General features: G+C 42.5%; 1 protein-coding gene across 1 annotated transcript in view; it reads right to left on the bottom strand.

Annotated features, from left to right (window-relative positions):
- Window positions 1-8,919: 8,919 nt before the first annotated feature.
- The window catches only part of EGY1 (Peptidase M50 family protein), a 48,051-nt gene continuing 36,286 nt past the window's right edge, over window positions 8,920-20,684 (bottom strand). The window contains exons 8-10 of the mRNA XM_087389871.1: window positions 9,648-9,716; window positions 9,378-9,428; window positions 8,920-9,293 (exon numbers count right to left, since the gene is read on the bottom strand). Coding sequence (XP_087245997.1) covers window positions 9,132-9,293; window positions 9,378-9,428; window positions 9,648-9,716 — 282 coding nt within the window. The 3' untranslated portion in view covers window positions 8,920-9,131. The remainder of the gene's footprint in view (window positions 9,294-9,377; window positions 9,429-9,647; window positions 9,717-20,684) is intronic.

Raw genomic sequence — 20,684 nt, 5'->3', positions numbered from 1 at the left:
TAATCAAGGTCAGCGATAGTCTCAAGATCCCCACAAGTCTCAGAAATCATATGCTGGATTCCAACAGAAGCACCCCTCCAAGGATCGTGCCTCTTCTTCTTCACAAAGTCATTACCATCATCACCAACATAAAGGTGCGACCACTGACAAGAAGAACAACTCCAGCACAAAAGGACTTTGTACCATCTGTACAGGCGACCATAGATGGTTCGATTGTCCCAAGCGACCAAAGCAAAATTCCAATATGGAACCTAGCACTTCCCAAATAGAAGATGCTACCGCAGCACAAGACAAGAAAGGTAAAGCTGTTCGAATGGCAAATACCATCCACATGAGTCTTGCTAGCAACCCCGAACCTTCCCTGGCTACTCAAGTACTTTGTGTTCAAGGATCGATTCGTGGAACAACGGTCACTATCCTCATCGACAATGGCTGCTCTCATAACTTCCTAGCTAGTTCTATGGTCGACAAACTTCGGTTGACCACCAATCCTAGTTCCATGGACTATCAGATTGAACTCGCAAATGGAACTACTTTCTTGTGCAACACCAGGATCAAAAACTTGTCTTTTCACATCCAACATTATACGGACAAGTTGAACTTTGACATCATGTCTCTTTCTCGGTACGATGTCATACTTGGACAACAGTGGCTCTACAACTATGATCCATCAATCAGTTTTTGCAGCCATACTATCCAGTTTGTCCACCAGGGAAAACTTATTGAGCTAACTGGTTCTAGGGACTCTCCTTCAATCCCAGTTGCCTCTGTCCTACAAGTAAAGAAGTGGATTCGTAAACGTCAAGTAAAGACTTCACTTCTGTTGGTTATGGCAGTAGAGGAGACACCAACAAAGGATCCTCCTGAATACCTCAACCAACCTTTTTTCTAGCCCTATTTGGATATTTTTCCACAAGAATTGCCAAAGAAGTTACCACCTCGACGACCAGTGGATCACCCAATTGAAGTTATTCCTGGTAGTAATCCATCGTCGGAACCTCCTTATTAGGTTTCTTACACTCAAAATGAAGAAATCCAAAGACAGGTGACCGAACTACTCGACAAAGGTCACATTCGGCCCAGTCGCAGCCCTTTCGGATCTCCTGTACTACTTATGGAAAAAAAGAATAAGTCAATGCGCCTCTACATCGATTACCGAGCCCTCATAAAGCTCATGCGTTATTTTTTATGTATTAGAGTGTAGCTTTAGTATATGATGATTTTTATGATAAGGAGTGTCTTTTGAATAATAGAAGTGGATGTTTTGAATTCTGAAAGGCTATAATAACATAGAGTAGTTGATAAGGGCACAAGTCCTTGATGAGGTTCTTGTGTAGAATGTTGTCTCCTAGTTTCTATACTGGTCACACGATATGAACAACATTGGCATGGTGAGGAAGCAATATGCTCTCTTGAATGGTTCAACACAAGTCTCTCTGAATGCAGTAAACATTTTTTCACCATGAAAGCCGTTGAGGAGAGCCACCAGCCGCAAGAGCACCAGTCGCCAAACAAGGAAGGAGACAAATGCATTCACCACCTCACAACAAAACAAAAAATGCAAACCCTAAAAAACCCTAACCCACCTCTTAAAGCCATAAGCACTCACTAAACCACACTTACACCCGACTAACACTTGGTCAAACTGACCAAATGAACGCCTCCCCAAACAATGGCTCTAATTTACAAAAACTAACACCACAACCCCATAGGACCCTTACAGGGCCAAAAACATCATCATGAGACATTCATATAATTTTAAAAAACACATGGAGTAACTATCATGAGAACATGCTCCTAAAGCATTCAGACATTTGATACAATTTAAAAAAATATCATTCAAACATTTGATATAATTTTAAAAAACATCATCATGAGACATTTCACACAATTAAAGCTCCACATCTTTTGTTCATGCCTCGTAAGATCCCAAAGCATGTTACTATGGGGACTAGTTCTTTTAATTTCCCAATTACAATCTTCAACTTTCATCTCTCTATAATAGATTTGTAGTTAGGTTCTCTTTTTACCCACAACCCTTTGTGTTGCCACAATTGTATATTTCATGCTCATTCTCTTTAGAGGGGATGCCCATACCCCTTTCCATCTTGCACTAACTAGCTTAGTGAATGGTCTTTCCATCTTTGGAGAGTTTATATTTGCTTCTTGCAATGTAGCCTCTATCAAGTCAACTGCCTTGTTTCTATGTGTTCTTCCAGAACCAGCATCATAAATCTTTTTCTCAACTTTTTCAGATGGATGGTCATGCATGGCCAAGTGAATAGCATATATCATGTGGTATGCCACAAATAGTAGTAAATAAGAGCACCACACTGAAGAGCACATTCAACAATCTTTGAACAAAGTTTAGGTTGCAAAGTTCCCAAGCTAGGATTAATGAATACAAGTAAAGGAGACTTTTAAAGATTCCCTTTCCAAAGTGTATTAATCACTAGACCTTTACGGTCTAAGTAGAGGAAATCCAAATTATTACATCTCAAATATCCCACGTATCTACTCATCCTAACGACACCCAAAAAAAAATCCATGGAACTGGTTGAATATTTCACCCAAAAATGGTCATCTAAGGTTTCATCCATTTCAAACATTTGACTCAAAAGTGACATACCCATTGTATAATGAAGGCAATTCTGACACCCTTGTATGCTAGTAGAAGAACACAACACTACATGTAGTAAACAATGGTCAAAGGTGATTGCCATTACGAAAATAGGGAACTCATTTTGGGGCCTTTTGGCCAAAATGAAAAATTCCTCTCTACCAATCACAAGAGGGCCAACATAATGTTGGGGAAATTTTAAGAAAATAGCATAGTTCCACAAACAAACAATAGTTTAATGGATATACAATTGTAAATAATAAATGAAATGACCTTGCAAGATTCTAAACTTGAAATGTCATCTTTGAAAGAGATCATGTGGCTTACCTCCTAAACTAATTTTCCCCTTGGATTTTCAACCATTAGCATGTTCAATTTTCTTTCATGAATCAAGGATTTAAGGGGGATTTAAGTCTTTTTTCTCTTCTAAATTGGTTTTCTTCTTTCTCTTCTAAATTTGTTTTCTTCTTTCTCTCCTAAACTAGTTTTTCTACTTTTCACCAATTAACATGTTCGAATCTCTTTCATGAACCAAGGAATCTCTGTCCTAAGCTAGTTCTCCCACTTGCTTCTCCCCCATTTTCAAGTTCAATTCTCTTTCACGAATCAAAGTTCATTTCTCTTCAACGAATCATCGATGGCAACAGGCAAATCAAGGAGTCCCAATGCAAAACAATGTGTAAATCATAATGCAAAAGGCCTTGACATAGAGGTGAGAGTTCTTTCTCATCGACCTATAGCTTGCATGTCATTTATAAAGGTTGTCAACTTGGTGAATGCAAATGGTAATGAGCAAATGCTAGTTGTGATGAAAGGTTGATGCAATCAACAAGGAGAAAAAAACCACGGTCAAATAATATGTTTTGGGACTCTTGCAAGGCCAAGGTCAAAGATTTCATATCAATAGATGGTAAGAATGGTGTTGAGGAAATACTAATTGCGCATGTATATATTCACAAAGAGCAGAATCTATGCACTCAGTTCTACTACTCCTTTCCCCAATCCACTCAATTCCCCACTCAACCTTTCAGTAGGTCTATCCCTAACAAGATCTCCAAATGTTGACGACCTTTTCTCTCACCCCAAATTTGACTTGAATTTCCTATGCCCAACTCAGTGTACTTTATAAGAAGATGCTCGCTCTAGCAATTCTTTTTTTTTTTTGATGGGCTTCCTACTCCGTGCAAGGTGTAGATTTTAGAGAATTTTCTAATAAAATATTGCTAACAAATGGGGGATTTTGTGCTACGTCGGCAAACCATATGAGGACGGTTATATCTCATTCAAGTGGAAATGTGAGTGAAATAGGAATATAACACAATTCAATACATAAGAAACTATATTAATTTCCAATAGTCTAAGTATGAATAGCTTGTAGCTATGGGGTAGCTATAAACCAGAACACTTGACTCTCTGCTCAATCATGCTCGCCTCGGCGTAGACTTAGGACTCTATGAGCCAACAGCTCAGACTGTACCTTATTATCCTTTACACACAACAACAAGACGATTGGGATCAAAATCTTGTTACAACTCACACTCTATCATTATATACTTTAAACTCTCTTTTGGGCTAAGCTGGTCAAGCCAGCCGCCTTCTTAACTCCTCGTTGATTGCTAGACTACTCTCGCTGATTGTCATCTCTCTATAAAGTTTTGAGGTGCACTTCTTCTCCTATTGGTGTCAACCAAAACCTTTTCCCTTCTCTCTATATGGTCTCAATTCGAGCCCACTAGACCCAAGCTCTAGTGACCTAACACCAAGTCATTAATTCAATCCAAGCACTCAATGCGACACAAGAACATTTTGGTAAATAGCATGTGAACACACACTACCACATCACCCACATGCCATATAATCAATTTTTACCACATGTTGGATAAAGTTTTTGGTTCAAAGTTCAAATGGACATGTAGCTCTACTCATCTAGTGCAAACTAAGAGCGTGTGTTAAGAGTGTCTAAATTACTCCATAGAGGCATAGGGTCAAGTCCTAAAACTAATCCATATGGTTGAAGATATATATACAACATAGTGTACAATTACTCATCTCTTATCCATTCCACTCTCTAATGTACAATTAGTCATCTCCCACTCTCTACCCCGGTCCCTCCAACAAATTCTAAAACATATTTAATTAACTATGGTGATATAAGCTAATGCCATAAGATCAACTAATGCCCATATGTTTAGTCTTGGAGCCGGGTTTCTTTTATCACAAAGAGAAAAAAAACTAGCTGTAGCATTATTATCAAGTAAAGCAAAACACCAAGGTTGCTCCGTGTCAAGAAATTTAGTTACTTCACAAAAAATGATATTTTTTCAAGGGATTCCACCATCCTTTCTTTGACAACATTAACAATAATGTACTAACCAAGAATCTAACATTAACAATAATGAACAAACAATAAGGAACTAACCGAGAATCTAATTTTACATGCTAGGTGTAAACATAGATGTCCACTACGATTTCATTATAGAAAATCTCCAAACTATTAAGATAAAGGTCCTTCATACCTATTTATTGTCCAACACATTGTAAACACACATCTTCTCCAAGCCCCTTAGCATTAACAAGGGGTATGTTTTTACCAACCTCCTCAACATGGACAAATTCTCAAATTTCAAACACATCTTGGCATACACTAGACTCAACGACTAGGAGAAATGGTTGTGTCCCTCATTTTTCGTGTTTTTCATTCTTACGAAGTGCCTTTTAAAAGGGGATATTGAAGATGTGCATTACACATGTATGTGCATGTGCACAAAATTACCTCATGAGGACTTCAAAAAACCCTCTAGAGACCTAACAACCCTCATGCTTTTTATTTCAATTAATTTAATTGATTCAATGAATGTACATTATGGACTTAAATCACAATTCGTTGCTTCAATAAATGGGCATTTTTTAAATTTGTGCACGTAAAATGTGCATGAAGGGGATATTTGCATGCATTTGTGTGCATATGTGTGTATGTGTGCATCAATACGCACGTGCGTGCGTGCACACACACACATGAGCATGTGCACAGACACACACACACACACACACCATGCACGCACAGACACACATTAATAATTAGGAAAGATAAATCTTAACTCAAAACTGTTAATTTAATTGTTGATTTGTCAAGAAGGTTGTAGTAGCTAACAACACTGCTATAAAATAAAGTATATCATTACAAGTCCATGAAGGAAACAATCTTAGCAATCTTACCATTTTCTAATGATACTCGTCAAACGTCAATCCATCAATAAGTTTTTTACGGCTACCAACAAGGATTTATACTAATGGTATAATCAATGTGTGTCTATCAAAGGTGACATAAAGCTTAGAAGTGTTTGTTTATTTGCATAGTTAAGAATATGACTTCCTCTTGATTAATATGGTTATGCCAACACAATCTCACAACAAAACATAGTCTATATACATACTAATCCCATACCTATACCTTTTAATGCTCCCAATCAAGCCTTTTCTTTGTCATATTTTGCTCTTCTTTTTAGGGCCCCTGTTTGAATGCATGGTTGCTTGCTGAAAAAAGTAGTCACCAAGAATCACATTTTATACTCCTTATATATGAAAAATATTTGATATTTATATACATCTCTAAATGGAGGATACTGTAGCAACCAATCCCAATGCTCTTAATAGCTTCAAATCTAAAATCCTATTTCATAGACTTTTCAGCGCACTACACAAACATGAAAGGCATTACTCATTAACACTTGCCTTTTTGAAGGCCTTCAACTTGAACACCAACACACATGCACAAGTAACATCTAGGCATACACATTTTGTTTTACACTAGTTTGGTAATAGGACAGAATGTCCTAGGACACTTTATCTCCTAATAACTTGGCCACTTTCTAAAATTATTCTAGGGCTTTGATAAGGTATTTTGGGATTTGAGTATTGACCATATTAGCTTATATGATGAAAAAATTATTATGGATTGGAACTCACACTATGACTTTGGATTTATCTAAAGTTTTAAAGTCGAGCTATCAGCCAAAATTTCAAGTTGCTTTTAGATAAAATGGCCATACTTCTTGATTAGAATGAGCTTTTTAATAGTTTCTAAGACCCATAGCGTAATAATAACTATAACACATATGTTTGGATTGCTTTTAGACTTAGATAATCATACTTACTATGATTTATGGACTCGAAATGGATCTTTAGCACATTCTTTGACATGTCTAGCAAGTTCAAAACTCAACCATACTTTGCATATGTCTTCAATATGATATTATGGAGTAGCCTAAGTTTTTAGGAAACCTAATATCATTTTAAACATCAAATTCAAACACTAGTTTGACCATTGGTCACGCCACAATTTATGCTAATTTCAAGATACGAGGATCAAGTGATATGATACGAACCTTCAAAGGTCAAAATTATAGTCATAGAGTGGCTCTAGTCATGAATAAGTGCTACTAACAAAAATACTTATATGTAGAACAATTATGGATAATTCAAAATTATAAAAATGAGACTTGTTGTGAAACCTAGTATCTTGCCCAAGTGAAAAATTATATTACTATACATTTGTGGACACTTGGTAATCATCCATGATGCTTTTTTGTGTTCCTTACATCTGTTAAAAACAGTTTATGAGTCTACTAAAGCTCAATAGAGGGAATCCTAAAAAACATTAGCTAGATCAACTTGTGTATTTTTTACCAAAACGCAAAAGGATAGTTTTAAGTCCTGCTTTGCTACCAAACTAGTGTTAAATATGCCCTATGCTATTAGCATGCAAGCCACCCAAAAACTTGGAATACAAAAATACTTATTTTGAAAAAGAAAAACAGTCCTCACCTACACTGGAAACCATCCCAAGATGCATAAGTGTGCTTGAGGAAACTCTAGGTTACACCTTGCATCGTCTAGACAATAGACTTTCCTTGGCTAAAACTTTGTCTTGTGAGTTATCAAAGTTTTAAAGTAACTGGTCATAAGCACGATGTGAAAACTGTTGTGCATCGACAATTGGCCTTGATGTCATGTACATAAGCACATTGTTATGCTACTCCAAATTTCACAGCTTGATCTCATACATCAAAGCTTATCTACTACAAAAAGTGCATCAATGTCTAGTTGCCCTTGAAACAGAATTGCATCAAGTGCAGCCTTCATTTCAACAAGGAAGATAAAGTAAAATTCAAGTCTTGTTCCACCTCACAAAGCTGATCAACTGAGAAGAAAAATAAAAAGAGGGACAAGAGGCCTCACAAGGACACTTGAGTGGGTGAATATAACATGGGTGTGGTGTGGGTATGAGTTGGCATGTGTGACGAGTGAAGGTTTGGGAAACAAGGTGGTACTATACGTTGGGTACCATATGTAGGGCACGAATACCAATACGTGTGACGTATGGGAAACACTTTTAAGGTACCTCAAGTACCAGCCCTTTGTAAATTATTTTTTTCTTCCCTATAGAAGTAAGAAGTGGGGAGGGGGGGAATATACTAGTAACCATGTCCATGGAATGCAATGATAAATCACCATTTACAAATGAGTACATTCTTCCATATTTTGTATGGATGTATGTACATCATACATGGAACTCAATAATACACAAAGAGATTCAACTAGAAAACCAAAAGCTTAAAGTAGAAACCAATTACAAGATCAAGATTGTAGAACATAATAAAGCAACAAGTCACGACTCAGAGTCTACAATCTACAGTCTACGGGGCTGTGTGAACCGTGGGAACAACCACAACTTGGAGGAGGAGGATGAGCAAAGAGGGCTATGTGCGCTGAAAGAACAGGTAGCAATCAGCCTTGAGATGGAATGAGAATGGAGGCGGCGGCAAGTGCGCACAAACAAGGACCAAATCAAATTAAAGCAGTGAATGGATTTTTAGGTGTGTTGTAATTACAGGTATACATTTAACGAAGGGAGACACATCAGAACTCCCTTTACGACAAAAACAAAAATATTAGTAATAAAATGCAGAAAAGATACCCCCCCAAAAATAAAAACTTTTTGGGTATGCATACCGTACAGTATGGAACATACCGCATTATATCGTATGAAAACTAATTTCCGTATGGTACGCATACCAGAACTACCTTGGAGGGAAAGACAGGGAGAAGAGAGAGAGAGAGAGATCTTCCCCATAGAATCTGCCAAGAATGAAAACATTGCTTCTTGATAATCACATTAGCACTCGTGTCAATAAACTTTCAGTATATTCTGCATTTTCAGCAGACAAGTTAATTAGACAGAGTAATTTTGTATTGACATGATATTGCAAGAGGTGTTGAACATTATCAGCTGCACATTTTTCATCCACATCAATTTATGAGAAGCTGCTGCCATTGTATTAACTGAAGCTCATTATATTAAATATGAACCTTTTCATGGCCGCAATCAGGAAAAATATTATGAAACTACAAAGGGCCACAGTTCAGCTGTGATGTACTGTAAAGGAGAGCGCATGTGCAGCTCCGGGCTCAACAAAACAATTTGTCATAGACTATGTACATCATTGTACTTCTAAATCAAAGGGGTGCCTAGTCCTATGCCAAGTTCTTCAGAAAGCCCATCCCAAAGTGGCAATAATGTCAGAACAACCAGCATAACCGCGAGTGCAAAAGCTCCCTGTCTCCAAGTTCCCACCTCACTCACATCATTCAAGCATGGCTTTTCTGGATCTCTCTGCAGACATTGCAGGATAACATGAAAAGGATCGCATCTCAACTTTCAGTTTCTCTACAATTATGATTTGAAATTCGAATTTACCTGGCAGATCAAAATATAAAGCCCCCATGGAAGAGACAAAGGTCCTCCCAGCTGTAGATATATGCCCCCATAAAAAAGGTGGAAGTTAGCAATTAATAAAAACCTGCTGAAAGCTTGCCGGAAGAATACCCAGAAGACTACCACTTGAGGAAAATGCCAGGTAAGCTAAAAAATATTAACCTGAGAAGCCTAAAATCCCATATAGCAGACCTTATCACTTTAAAACTATTTACGAGTTATTTGTGTTGTGAGCAAGTAAGAAGCACTGACCACTCCGAGTCCAAGTAGGAGATAGGTAATCAATGCGAAGCCAGTCAAAGCAGCTTTCCCAAAGGCTGCCTGCATTGTGAGCACATGCTGAATAATTAGTCCAATGAAAATTCACCACTATCAGCCCATTATTTCTTGGTGCTTTGTTCGTAAAACAGATATTGTCGAATCCAATATCTGTTTATGCTCAATCTAAAAAGAAAGAAAACAGCAATGCAGAACACACATTCTCAAGAAGACTTATCCTCCCCAGATAAATCTGGGAGCATAGTTCTCAATGCCTACCACAAGTCATCATCGTCCATAGTTCCTTCTGTTCAAACACTGCTCTAACAGACAATAAAATGATAACAGGTCAAGATTTATGATTTGTTGGGAGCTGCTCCAACCCACATCTCACCCTGCGTGTTGCCTCCCAAATCTCCTCGTCACCAGTCCTCTCTCTTGAGGCATTCTTGACCACGGGTATAGTTGATGCGGCGCCACAGCTGGAACTAGTTTTGAAGACCCCATCAAAAATTATCTTGGAGAAAATGAGTGGCAGAGAGTTCCTGTAGCGTGTTGAGGTGATAGGTTTGCAACCCAGTGTCTCAGATGCAGAGAGTTTGACCATCTAGCCAAGGCATGCACTTGGTTCATGATCACTCTCCTCAGAGAGCAGATGATAAAGCTCATCATGCACAGTCGGCCCACCCTCATAAAACACCTTAGGAAGATCCAGGCCTTTAGAGGTCTTTGACCAAGGAGACTTGATTATTGGTAAAGCAGTCTGGGTTGAACTTTGGAGTTGAGATTCTTAGGATTTGCATCTTGAATGTCTATGCTCCAGCATATCGACAATAGGAGGAGCCCTTTCGGAGGCATATTACGAGCTGCTTGCTCAAGATGCACTCCGACATTATTGAAGGAGACTTCGACAACCCAAATTCCCCTAAAAAAACTTGAGGGAGACACCTTGTCAAAGATTCTTCCCATGAAGAGAGAACCTAGGGATAATTTTTCTTCTCCACCGCTTCTTTCAATCCATAGGGTCATCACAGACTCCACTCTAGCAACTGAAAGATGGCAACCAATTGCATATGGACCCTCCAGAGGTTCTGGATAGGACCACCATTTTCTCCAACCAGTTATTCAAAGCTAAGCCCTCCATAGAGACTCTACTTTAGTGATCACCAATTGCATATAGACACTCTAGAGGTTCTGCATATGACACTTTCCCTCCAGCCAATTACCAAGCTAATACCTCCAAGCGAAGTGGAGGTAAGAGAGATTTGGTCACAAGTTCCCACAATGCCCACCTAGGATATGATGAGGTGCTTGGAAACCAGTTTTAACATGCACACAGTTGTTGAAGACCTTGAAGGCCTCATCAAGACGCAAATGCCCAGATGGAATATCCTCTTGCCTTCTTCAGGCACTTCTAGGACTTAATATCCACCCATCCCGACCTTCAATTCGAGGATAATTTGACGCTAGGATAATGTCCCCTTCCCTATCTCATGGAGAGATCTGCCTCACCCCCAACAAGAGGAAAAGAGCTAAGATTCTCTAGCGATGCTAGATCATCCTTCTATATACTGCCTATAAGATCTTAGCTAAGGTTTTGCTCCTCAACTTTAGGCCATTACTCCCAGCCTCATTCATCACATGCAAACAACAGGCAATACGCCCGTCAAGAGAGAACCATGACCATACTAGTTTTCTCCAAGCATTGGATCAGAGGCATTTCAGCCCTGTGCCCCATAATTATGAGCAAACTTTCATCAAGAAACACAGGCGATCCCTTCTTCCTCTCCCTCTCAATTCGCCATGACTACCCCTTGGCATACTTTATTTTCTCTTTGTGGTGAAGGCTTTGGAATATTACTTGCAGTTACAAACGCTGGGTAGGTGACAACGCATATGCCAATTCACCACGGGTACGACCTACTTAATGCAACATTCTTAGACAATGGTATTCTTTTTGGAAGGGACCATTGCATGCTTGGTGAGGCTCTACACAATTCTAGAGTGCCATTGCCTAGCCTCAAGTGCTAAAATCAATAAACACAGTCAAGTGGATTTCTCACGGGGGCACTTTTACGAGGAAAGATCCTAAGTTTTAGGTGAATTCCTAGAGCCAAAAGCGTCAGGCAAAGCGATACTTGGAAGTTAGGTAGGAATTAACATCTCAACAGTGCAACAGTTGGCCCCAATCTTGAAGAGAATTAATCATCAGTTTTTACATTAACAACCTCTTGTACATGTTCTACTTGGATGATTGGTCCACAACTTTAGAGCCGAATCTTATGGCACTTGTGATACTCGGGTGGGTTGAGTTGCCTGAGACTCAGTTAGAGGTTATCAATGATCATTAAAAACTCTAACTGAAGCACTCTCAGTTATTAGATTCTCCAATTGTAACTCCTAGAGACATATTCTCAACTCCTCCACGGCAAGCATCTACCTCTTGACTTACAGAAACCTCAAATGGCTTGAAAGACTTTTTTTTTTTCAAAGAAAATGGCTTGAAAGACTTGAAACCACCGATTTGTAATGGGAAAGAAAAAGAACAAAATAAGAATGCTATCGATACATTTTTACAAAAATGGCAAAATTTTCAGACTTAGAAATACACAATCTTGAAAATCAAGTCGTGGAAACCAGTCTTTCCTTAGGTAATATAGCATAGACATGGTGGATGAGCCTTAGAGAGATTGACAAAATCCCAAGGTATTCGCCTGAATTTCAACAAGTATTGCTGAAGGAAATTTGGCTGAAAATGAGCTTGAGAGGGCATGAGAAGCTTGGGATAGTTGTATGGGCAAAACTCGTTAGTGTAATATATAGCTACTTATATAGAAGCAGTCCTCAAACTGAAAGCCATTGAGAAGTTTCAAAACATAAGGGATTTCGTGAGAGGTCTAAGAGAGACTTACAAGATAACCGTGAGAAGAAATTCATCCACAACCTTTGAAGAAGTTATCCAGTATGTCCAAATCTATGATGATACAACGGGAAGGTCTCAAATTGAAACTATGCTTTAATCAAACTAGCTTTGTTCCCAGATTCAATAAATTTCTCAATTTAAAAAGCAAGGGGCAATTAAAAAAGGGACTTTCCTGGGTGCAGCCCAAGAGACTCCAAATGCAAAGGTATCCACTTTTTTAAAAACAAGATTATGAAAAAGCTAAGCAAGAAATTCTTTGCTTTAAATGTTTATGCAAAGACCATTCTGCTTGAACTGCCCAAAAAATCAAACAATAGCAGCTAAAGCTCCAAATAAACCCCCAAAAAACAAGTAGAGTTGGTGCAGGTGTTACAGCTTAAAGGTACTGAAAAGTACATAGAAGTACAGGTTTATCGTGAGGATGGTACCCATATCTGAATGAGAATGCATGAAAATATTAAGGAGTAAAAAGTAAAAATAATGATCGATGATTGTCCCCCACATAATGTTAGAAAATACGGGTGGAGATTGCTTCCTATAGCCAACACTCCCCACAGCAGAAGCTTGTCACAAGTCTTCCCTCATTCCTGTCCTCCTTGCTGCTTTTGTATGCGGCCAATGGTGAGGCACAAGTCTTCCCTCATTCCTGTCCTCCTTGCTGCTGTGAAGGCAGCCTGATGTGAGTATCTGTTGATGTGAGTATCTGTTGCAGGTGTTCTAGACCTCCCTGCTGCTGTGTAGACAGCCCAATCTGAGAAACCAAAAACCCCAAAACCTGAATGGGAACTCCCCTGCCTGGGGCCCTTATATAGGGCTGAATGCCCTGCCAAGTCAGCCAACTCAGACTGCCGACTGGCCAACCAGTCTGCTCCTGACCAGTTCTGCAGACACAAGTCTGCCCAAAGTTGATGCCTGGATGCCCTGTGGCAGCCTTGAAGACTCTCCCTGTCTGCTGCTGGTTTCCTGTCTGCTACAGATCTGCCTGCAGGCCTACGTCAAGGTCCTGACGCCCCATGTTGGCTGTCCTTGCACGGTCTTCTCTGCTCCAGACTGATGCTGCCTCTGTCTCGCAACCCTGTCCAAGCTTCAAGGCCTCCGCACAGCCTTTTGACATCCTCCTTTGGTGTCCACACTGCAGCTTGCATGCTGCCTATGTGACAGTCCTGTCTTGCATCCCAAATATGCCCCTGTGGCAGCTCTCCGGCCCTGACGGTACACCTCCCCCATTTTGGGGGCTCAGTGGGTGGGGAGGTTAGGTGGTTGGTTTAAAAGAAGACGGAGCCGAGGTCAGAATGGCTAATCAGACCAGGAAAGAGGGAAGGTGGCCAAGATTCCTTCAGCTAGGATGAAGATATAAAGGAACCAGCCACAAATCCAGCATATAAAGAAACCAAAGAAGGCAGCTATGCAAGAGGATTTCACCTTGGGACCTGGTATTGCTTCGTTTGATTTAGCAGCAGACTTAAAGGCAAGAACAACTAACCTGGTATCACTAATATGAAGAAATGGCAAGAGGAGATGCAAAACAGATGGACATGTGAGAAAGGTAAAATGATGCAGGACATGACTTGTGTTCTACATGAAAAAAACAGTAATTTGATCTCAAAAATTGAGACACTGGGGACCCATGTTGCTGCCCTCCAAAATGAAAATGATCAATTGAAGGCAAGTGCACATTGGGAAGAAGGGGAGTTTCAGCCACCTCTTAACGAGGAGCTGAACACCATCAAAGAACAATTGCAGCAGCTCACAAATGCAAAGGGGACGTCAGAGGAAGGATGCAAGACCATTGAGATGCTGAAATCAGAGAATGAACAACTCAAAAAGGAAATGGCAGCTTTGCAAACAACAGTACAAGGGAAACATGCGGAGTTTACACAACAAATCACGAAGGGGACAGCAGATATGCTTGCATGGAAAGATGAACTATGGATCGGTACTAGAGAGGGAGATCGGCAGTCACACAAAGGGCCACGGACAGCAGGCACTTGGGCAGGCAGGATTTCAGAGACAGCACTCCACCCTGGATCACATTTTCACCTTGAGGGCTATTATTGAGGAGGCGAAGTCTAGGCATCAGAAAGTCTACACTTGCTTCGTAGACTTTCGTAAGGCATTTGACACTGTCCCACGCTCTCGCCTGATCAGGAGATTACAGGAACTACAGCTCCCTCCCATCATGATTTGGGGGGTCATGAGTTTATATGAGTCTGTCAGACGGAGGATACGTGTCCCAAGAGGCTTATTAGACTGGATTGAGAGCACCATCACAATAAAGAAAGACTGCCCCCTATCACCAACTCTCTTCGGGCTCTATATCGACGAGATCACTTCTTTTGTCAATCGACTAGGCGGACAAGGTTCGCTCCTAGCTGACATGATGGTGCAGATATTGTTGTATGCCGATGACATAGTCCTCATATCATCCTCTGTAGAGGGGCTGCAGAAACATCTAGAGGCTCTGGAGATGTTCTGCAGGGAGAGAAACTTGACAGTGAACCTTGGGAAGACCAAAATTATGATCTTCAACACCTCGCGAGCAGCAATATCCCGTCACCATAGTTTCACATACCGGGGCGAGCCTGTGGAGATAGTGCAGTCCTACACATATTTAGGGATAGTGTTCACTGGACCAAGTTTCACGATGATGCATGCAGGTACGGCACGACTCACACGAGGACCAGGTGCTCTGGTCCTACTAGAGAGACAATGCTTCCAAGCACACTTCCAAGACCCCTCGACGAAGGGCTGGCTCTTTGACACACTGGTGAGACTCACTGCTATGTACGCAGCACCTTTCTGGGGGAGTGACATTTCAGCGACGGAATGGAAGAGATTTGAGAGATTACAAGTGACCATGGGATCCAGGATGATTCGGAGTAAACCCTCAGTCCCTCTTCAAATTATACAAGCAGAGTTCGCCATGACACCCCTCCAGGTTGATGTCATCTTCCAAACGGTGACATTTCTCCGCAGAGTTTGGTCCTTACCCCAGTGGAGACTACCGAGACTAGCATTAGAGTCCTCCAGGCAACTAGCAGAGAGTGGTATCGATACAGCATGGTACGCAAGGGTATCCACATGGTTTGGTAGTCACGGCATTCAGATGGACAGACTTCCTCCCTTTCAATACAGCCTGGATGCACCACCCGAGATGATCCCACGAGATGAGATCAACCGTATCATACAGTTGGACCTCCTCCAGCTCCATACATCTAGGGCTTGGGGGGGAGAGGAGCTCTCCACCAAGCTCCATTTCTACCGTGATCACTTCCTGAGGATATCAGAGCACGGTCTTGTCATCAGACCTCAATATCTTGAGGACTGGAGAGTTTCACATGCACTGAGGATCGCCATTGGTCAGCTACGAGTCTCATCACATCAGCTACGGATTGAGGCAGGGAAAGCTGCAAGCATACCCAGAGAGCAAAGGACTTGCACGCAATGCCAGATGGGGGAGATCAAGACAGAAGAACATTTTCTCTGTGTTTGCCTAGTCTACTATGAGATCCGAGGACAATATCATTGCCTCTTTCAGGAGGGGCAGGGCTTTGGCCCACTCATACGGTTGATACATTTTCACAATCAGGTCTGTGTTGGGCTCTACCTACTTGAGATGCGCCGACAGAGAGACACACTGATGCGACAGCAGGCCAGAGAGCAGCATGGGCTGATGCCACAGGTCACCACCGATAGATCACAGACTTTTGTCACATATTTTTATGCATCTAAGTCAGCTACCAGCATAGCCGAGGGAGAGAAGCTTGATGAGATGAGAGCATCATGGGTCAGCGGTAGAGGTGCACGAGGGACACTCTCCACGTGCGACACAGAGAGAGCCCAGAGTACGCACGATCGAGGTCCGGTCTATCTCATCCCTTCTCAGAGGCGACCGCCAGAGATGAGACATCACCCTTGACATAGCACACCGGATCCAGAGATCGAGGAGACCACGCCCTCCCCCACGTCGCGAGACAGCTCGACGGCCACAGATACGAGAGCTCACACCTCATCAGAGTGACAACAAGTTACCCGGATATATGGAACCTAAGCACGTACTAGGAGTGCTAGCCCTGAGCGCCTGACACACTCCTGTTACTTTGATACTCTACTATTTTGTTCACTAGTTGAGCATGTTAGCATTTTAGCCTTTGCTTTCAGTTTTTCAGCTTTTAGTTTTTAGTTCTCAGCAAGGGTCTTAGTGAACCCTTTGCTTCAGCCCTCAGTGGCTTGTATGAGGTGCTTCTTGGATTCGCGCTTTGTCTCATAGGCCTGCGAGGCCTCTCGCAGACGTTTAACTCTCTCTCTCTCTCTCTCTCTCTCTCTCTCGGATGAGGTGATCCGATGTTTTCATGGAGGGGATCCCACCTTTGCATGGGGGCTCTTATCCGAAGGGAAGCCACCTATATCCATCATAGATCCACATGTCTGGCACACTACACGACATCCCTCTATGAGGTCCTGGCTCAGGAGCCACCTAATATGTCCACTCTCCCCAAGCCTACAACTTGCATTCTATTCATTGCACAGAATGCAAGAGCTGCACTACGTCGGCTCCACAATCGGACAGCCTAGGATCATGAGGGGTTACGACCCGAGCACTTCGCACATGGACACGTCGTCTTGGCCCCGATCCTAGCATAAATGTTCAATCACACCGTATGTCATGGCTTCCTTCTTGCTTGGAGTACCACCACCATTGTGCCGATACACAAAGCGGGAGATCCCATGGATACAGGGAACTACCGCACTCTCATGATTGGTCATACACTGGCCAAGATTTATAGGTCGGTACTAGAGAGAGAGATCAACTCCCACACAAAGGCACATGGGCAGCGAGCTTTGGGACAGGCTAGAGACAACATTCCACTCTGGATCATATCTTCACTTTGTGGGCAGTCATTAAGGAGGCAAGATCGAGATTCCAGAGAGTCTACACCTTCTTTGTAGACTTTTGAAAGTCCTTTGACACAATCCCACGATCTCACATGATCAGACAACTATAGGAGACGCAGATTCCAAATGTCATGATTTGGGGGGTGATGAGCTATATGAAACAATTAGTGGGAGAGTACGTGCTCGTAGAGGCCTGTCAAGTTGGGTCGAGAGCACGATAGGGGTGAAGCGGGACACTATTTGGGCTATATATTGATGAGATCAAGACATTCATTGACTGCCTAGGAGGCGAAGGATCGCAACTGGCCGACCTGATGATACATATATTATTGTACACAGATGTCATAGTCCATCTATCCTCCTCCGCGGCAGGCCTACAAAGACATCTAGATGCCCTAGAGGTGTTTTGCAAAGAGAGGGATCTCACAGTTAATCTTGGCAAGACCAAGGTCATGGTTTTTAACACCTCATGGCCAGCACTTCATTAATACAACTTCTTAACCTACCGAGGAGAGACAGTGGAGAGACAGTGGAGATTGTACAGTTGCTATTGCGCAGATGCAGGTCTCATCCCATCAACTGAGGATGAGTCACATGTACACCTAGGGAGCAACGGATTTGTAGATTGTGCACTTTGGGGGAGCTAGAGATGGACGAGCATTTCCTATGTACCTATCCGGTCTACTATGAGATCCGAGGACGCTATCATTCCCTCTTCCAAGAGGGACATGGCTTCGGACCTCTCTCTCGACTGATTCACTTCAAGGACCAAGTCTGCATTGGGCTCTATCTGATGGAGATCAGACAACATAGAGAGACCTTCTGCATCAGATCACAAAGCAGGAGAGCATGAGAGCAAGGGTAGACCGAGCCTAGCGACACGTCATAGGATTTCTACACACTTGAGTATGCTCCTGGACATGTCGGGGTAGAGGAGGAGGAGATCGACGACATGAGAGCAACATGGATCAATGAGACGAGACGACGACGAGGAGGGATGCAGCCACAGACACAGGAGCCACACATGATTCAAGACGGACTAGAGCACATACGATGGAGACTCAGCCCATCACAGCTCTACTTGGTGGAGACCGTCCGACCAGAGGCGTCACTATCGATATGGCCCACAGAATACAGAGATCTCGAGGACGACGCCCCCCCACCACAACGGAAGACAACCAGACAGACTCGAATACGAGACATTTCGCAGCTCCTAGGAGAGCTACCATGGCACATTGGCTATGTCTTCTGACTCCAACTCTGGGTCCGAATCTTGCTATTTGTCCCTAGTTTTGGACTTTGAGTTTGCTTTCTATATATTTTTGGGTTTAGTTTAGTTTAGTCCAGTACTCGACAAAGGGTCTTACTGATCCCTTTGCCTCGGCCCATAGCGGCTTGTATGAACATGTCGCTCTGATGTTATACTTTGTCTCATAGGCCCGTGAGGCCTCCTGAAGATCTCTCTCTCTCTCTCTCTCTCTCTCTCTCTCTCTCTCTCATTCTCATCAAGATTAAGGCAACTGAATTAGCTAAAGTCGGGGCTGCCAGAAAGGATGGAAAATGGGCAGTTTACTGTGAAGGCGTAGCACTAATCAAAGAGTTTAAATCAAAACCAAAAGACTCGCAGTCTTAAACTGATGTATGGCTGTTTACTCTTCCAAACTATCATGTACGTACTGTGAGGAGGAGGAGGATGATCATTATGATGCCATCATTGATGATATGAATATGTACTTTTTAGGACTTAGAATTCAGCGTGGGTGATGATGCTCGCTTAGTCGCTCCACCCTTTCTACTTGTTGTATCAGGCTTTCTACTAGTCTCATAGACCCATCGGTCTTTAGTAGACTCTAATAAACTTTCTTTCTTTCTCTAGATTCGGTAGGGAAAAGGAGAGAAAGATAAGGACGATGAAAAGGAAAAACACAAGAAGGAAGACAAGAATCACTAGAAACAGCCAAAGCTCAAGGATGTAAATAGGCGACTCAACTGCAATGGACTTAGAGTGGATAGTACTGCTATGCACAAGAACTACCTCAGCTATATCTACCACAAGCAGCTTGATATCGACATCATCCCCTGCCATCACAAATTTAGCACCACATTCGTCACTCATGTCACCATCATCTTCCGAGGTGACCTACCCCGGCCCACTCTACTCCTCGTCCTTTCTCTCACCCCTCCCTCACAGCCAACCACCTCTCCCACCTCAAACTAGTATCACCTCACCTCTACCTCAGTCATCATCTTACCTCACCCACTTTATTCAATCACCACCGACTATTCAACCTCACCCTTCTACTTTTGTACCACGTCCCTTCCAGTTTCAAATCCCTTGACGACCGAAGTTTCCACAAGCCGATCCTCCAGATGCCTGGGAGTCTCTCCTCATCGTGGTGCACAGTATTCGAGCCCGTGAGGTGGAGCTGGCCCGTTTCGCACAGGAGCAGGTCCGCTTCACTCAGGATCAGGCTCGTGTTATACAGGAGCAAGCTCGAGTCATCCAAGAGCAGATGAGGCCCCTTCAAGGGCTCAGACGAGATGTTTCACAGCTTCGAAACGAGGTCACCGCCTTATGTACCACCCTCGGGAGTACACTAGTGGTGGCGGCACAAATTGCTAGCATGCAATCTGTTATCGAGGAGACATCCAGATGGCAACCGTCTCAGCCACTCTCATAGAGCAGCAACAGCAGAGAGCCAGTAAGGCCCTCACGATCGAAGTTCGTGGGATCCCTCGTTCCCACGAACTTTGATGGCGTGATTACTTTTGTGGCTACCACCTTGGGGGTTACAAAGCACGCGGTCAAGAGAGCTTGGCGAGTGGGGAGAAACCCCAACCAAAAGCAGTCCCTCATCATCAAATTTCACGATGCTCAAGCTCGACTGGCAGCATTACAACGTAGGCCAACCCTACGGGACCACCCGTCAATCTCCATGGATGAGGATTTGACACCTTTGTAATTCGAGGAGAGGCGTTCTCTGATACAACAGCAGGATTTGACCCACAAGGAGGGGAAGTGGGCTATGGTACGAGATGGGCGACTCCTCACACGGCCCCATAGGGTACCGCTCCCGCTCACACCTAGGGGGCGGGGTCTGTGAGACTCAGATCACTGAAACCCTGCCAAGCACCATTTGGAACTATAATGGTACCTTATGGTCAGAATCGGGGAGTTTGTCGGAGTCATCTACAAGTCGAGACATAGTCTT

The sequence above is a fragment of the Dipteris shenzhenensis genome, chromosome 18, assembly GCF_047967505.1.
Source record: "Dipteris shenzhenensis isolate YYH24624 ecotype China chromosome 18, Dip_SZ_1.0, whole genome shotgun sequence".
NCBI lineage: Eukaryota > Viridiplantae > Streptophyta > Polypodiopsida > Gleicheniales > Dipteridaceae > Dipteris > Dipteris shenzhenensis.
Note: the sequence above shows the minus strand (reverse complement) of the source record. Positions and strands in the feature narration are given on the sequence as shown.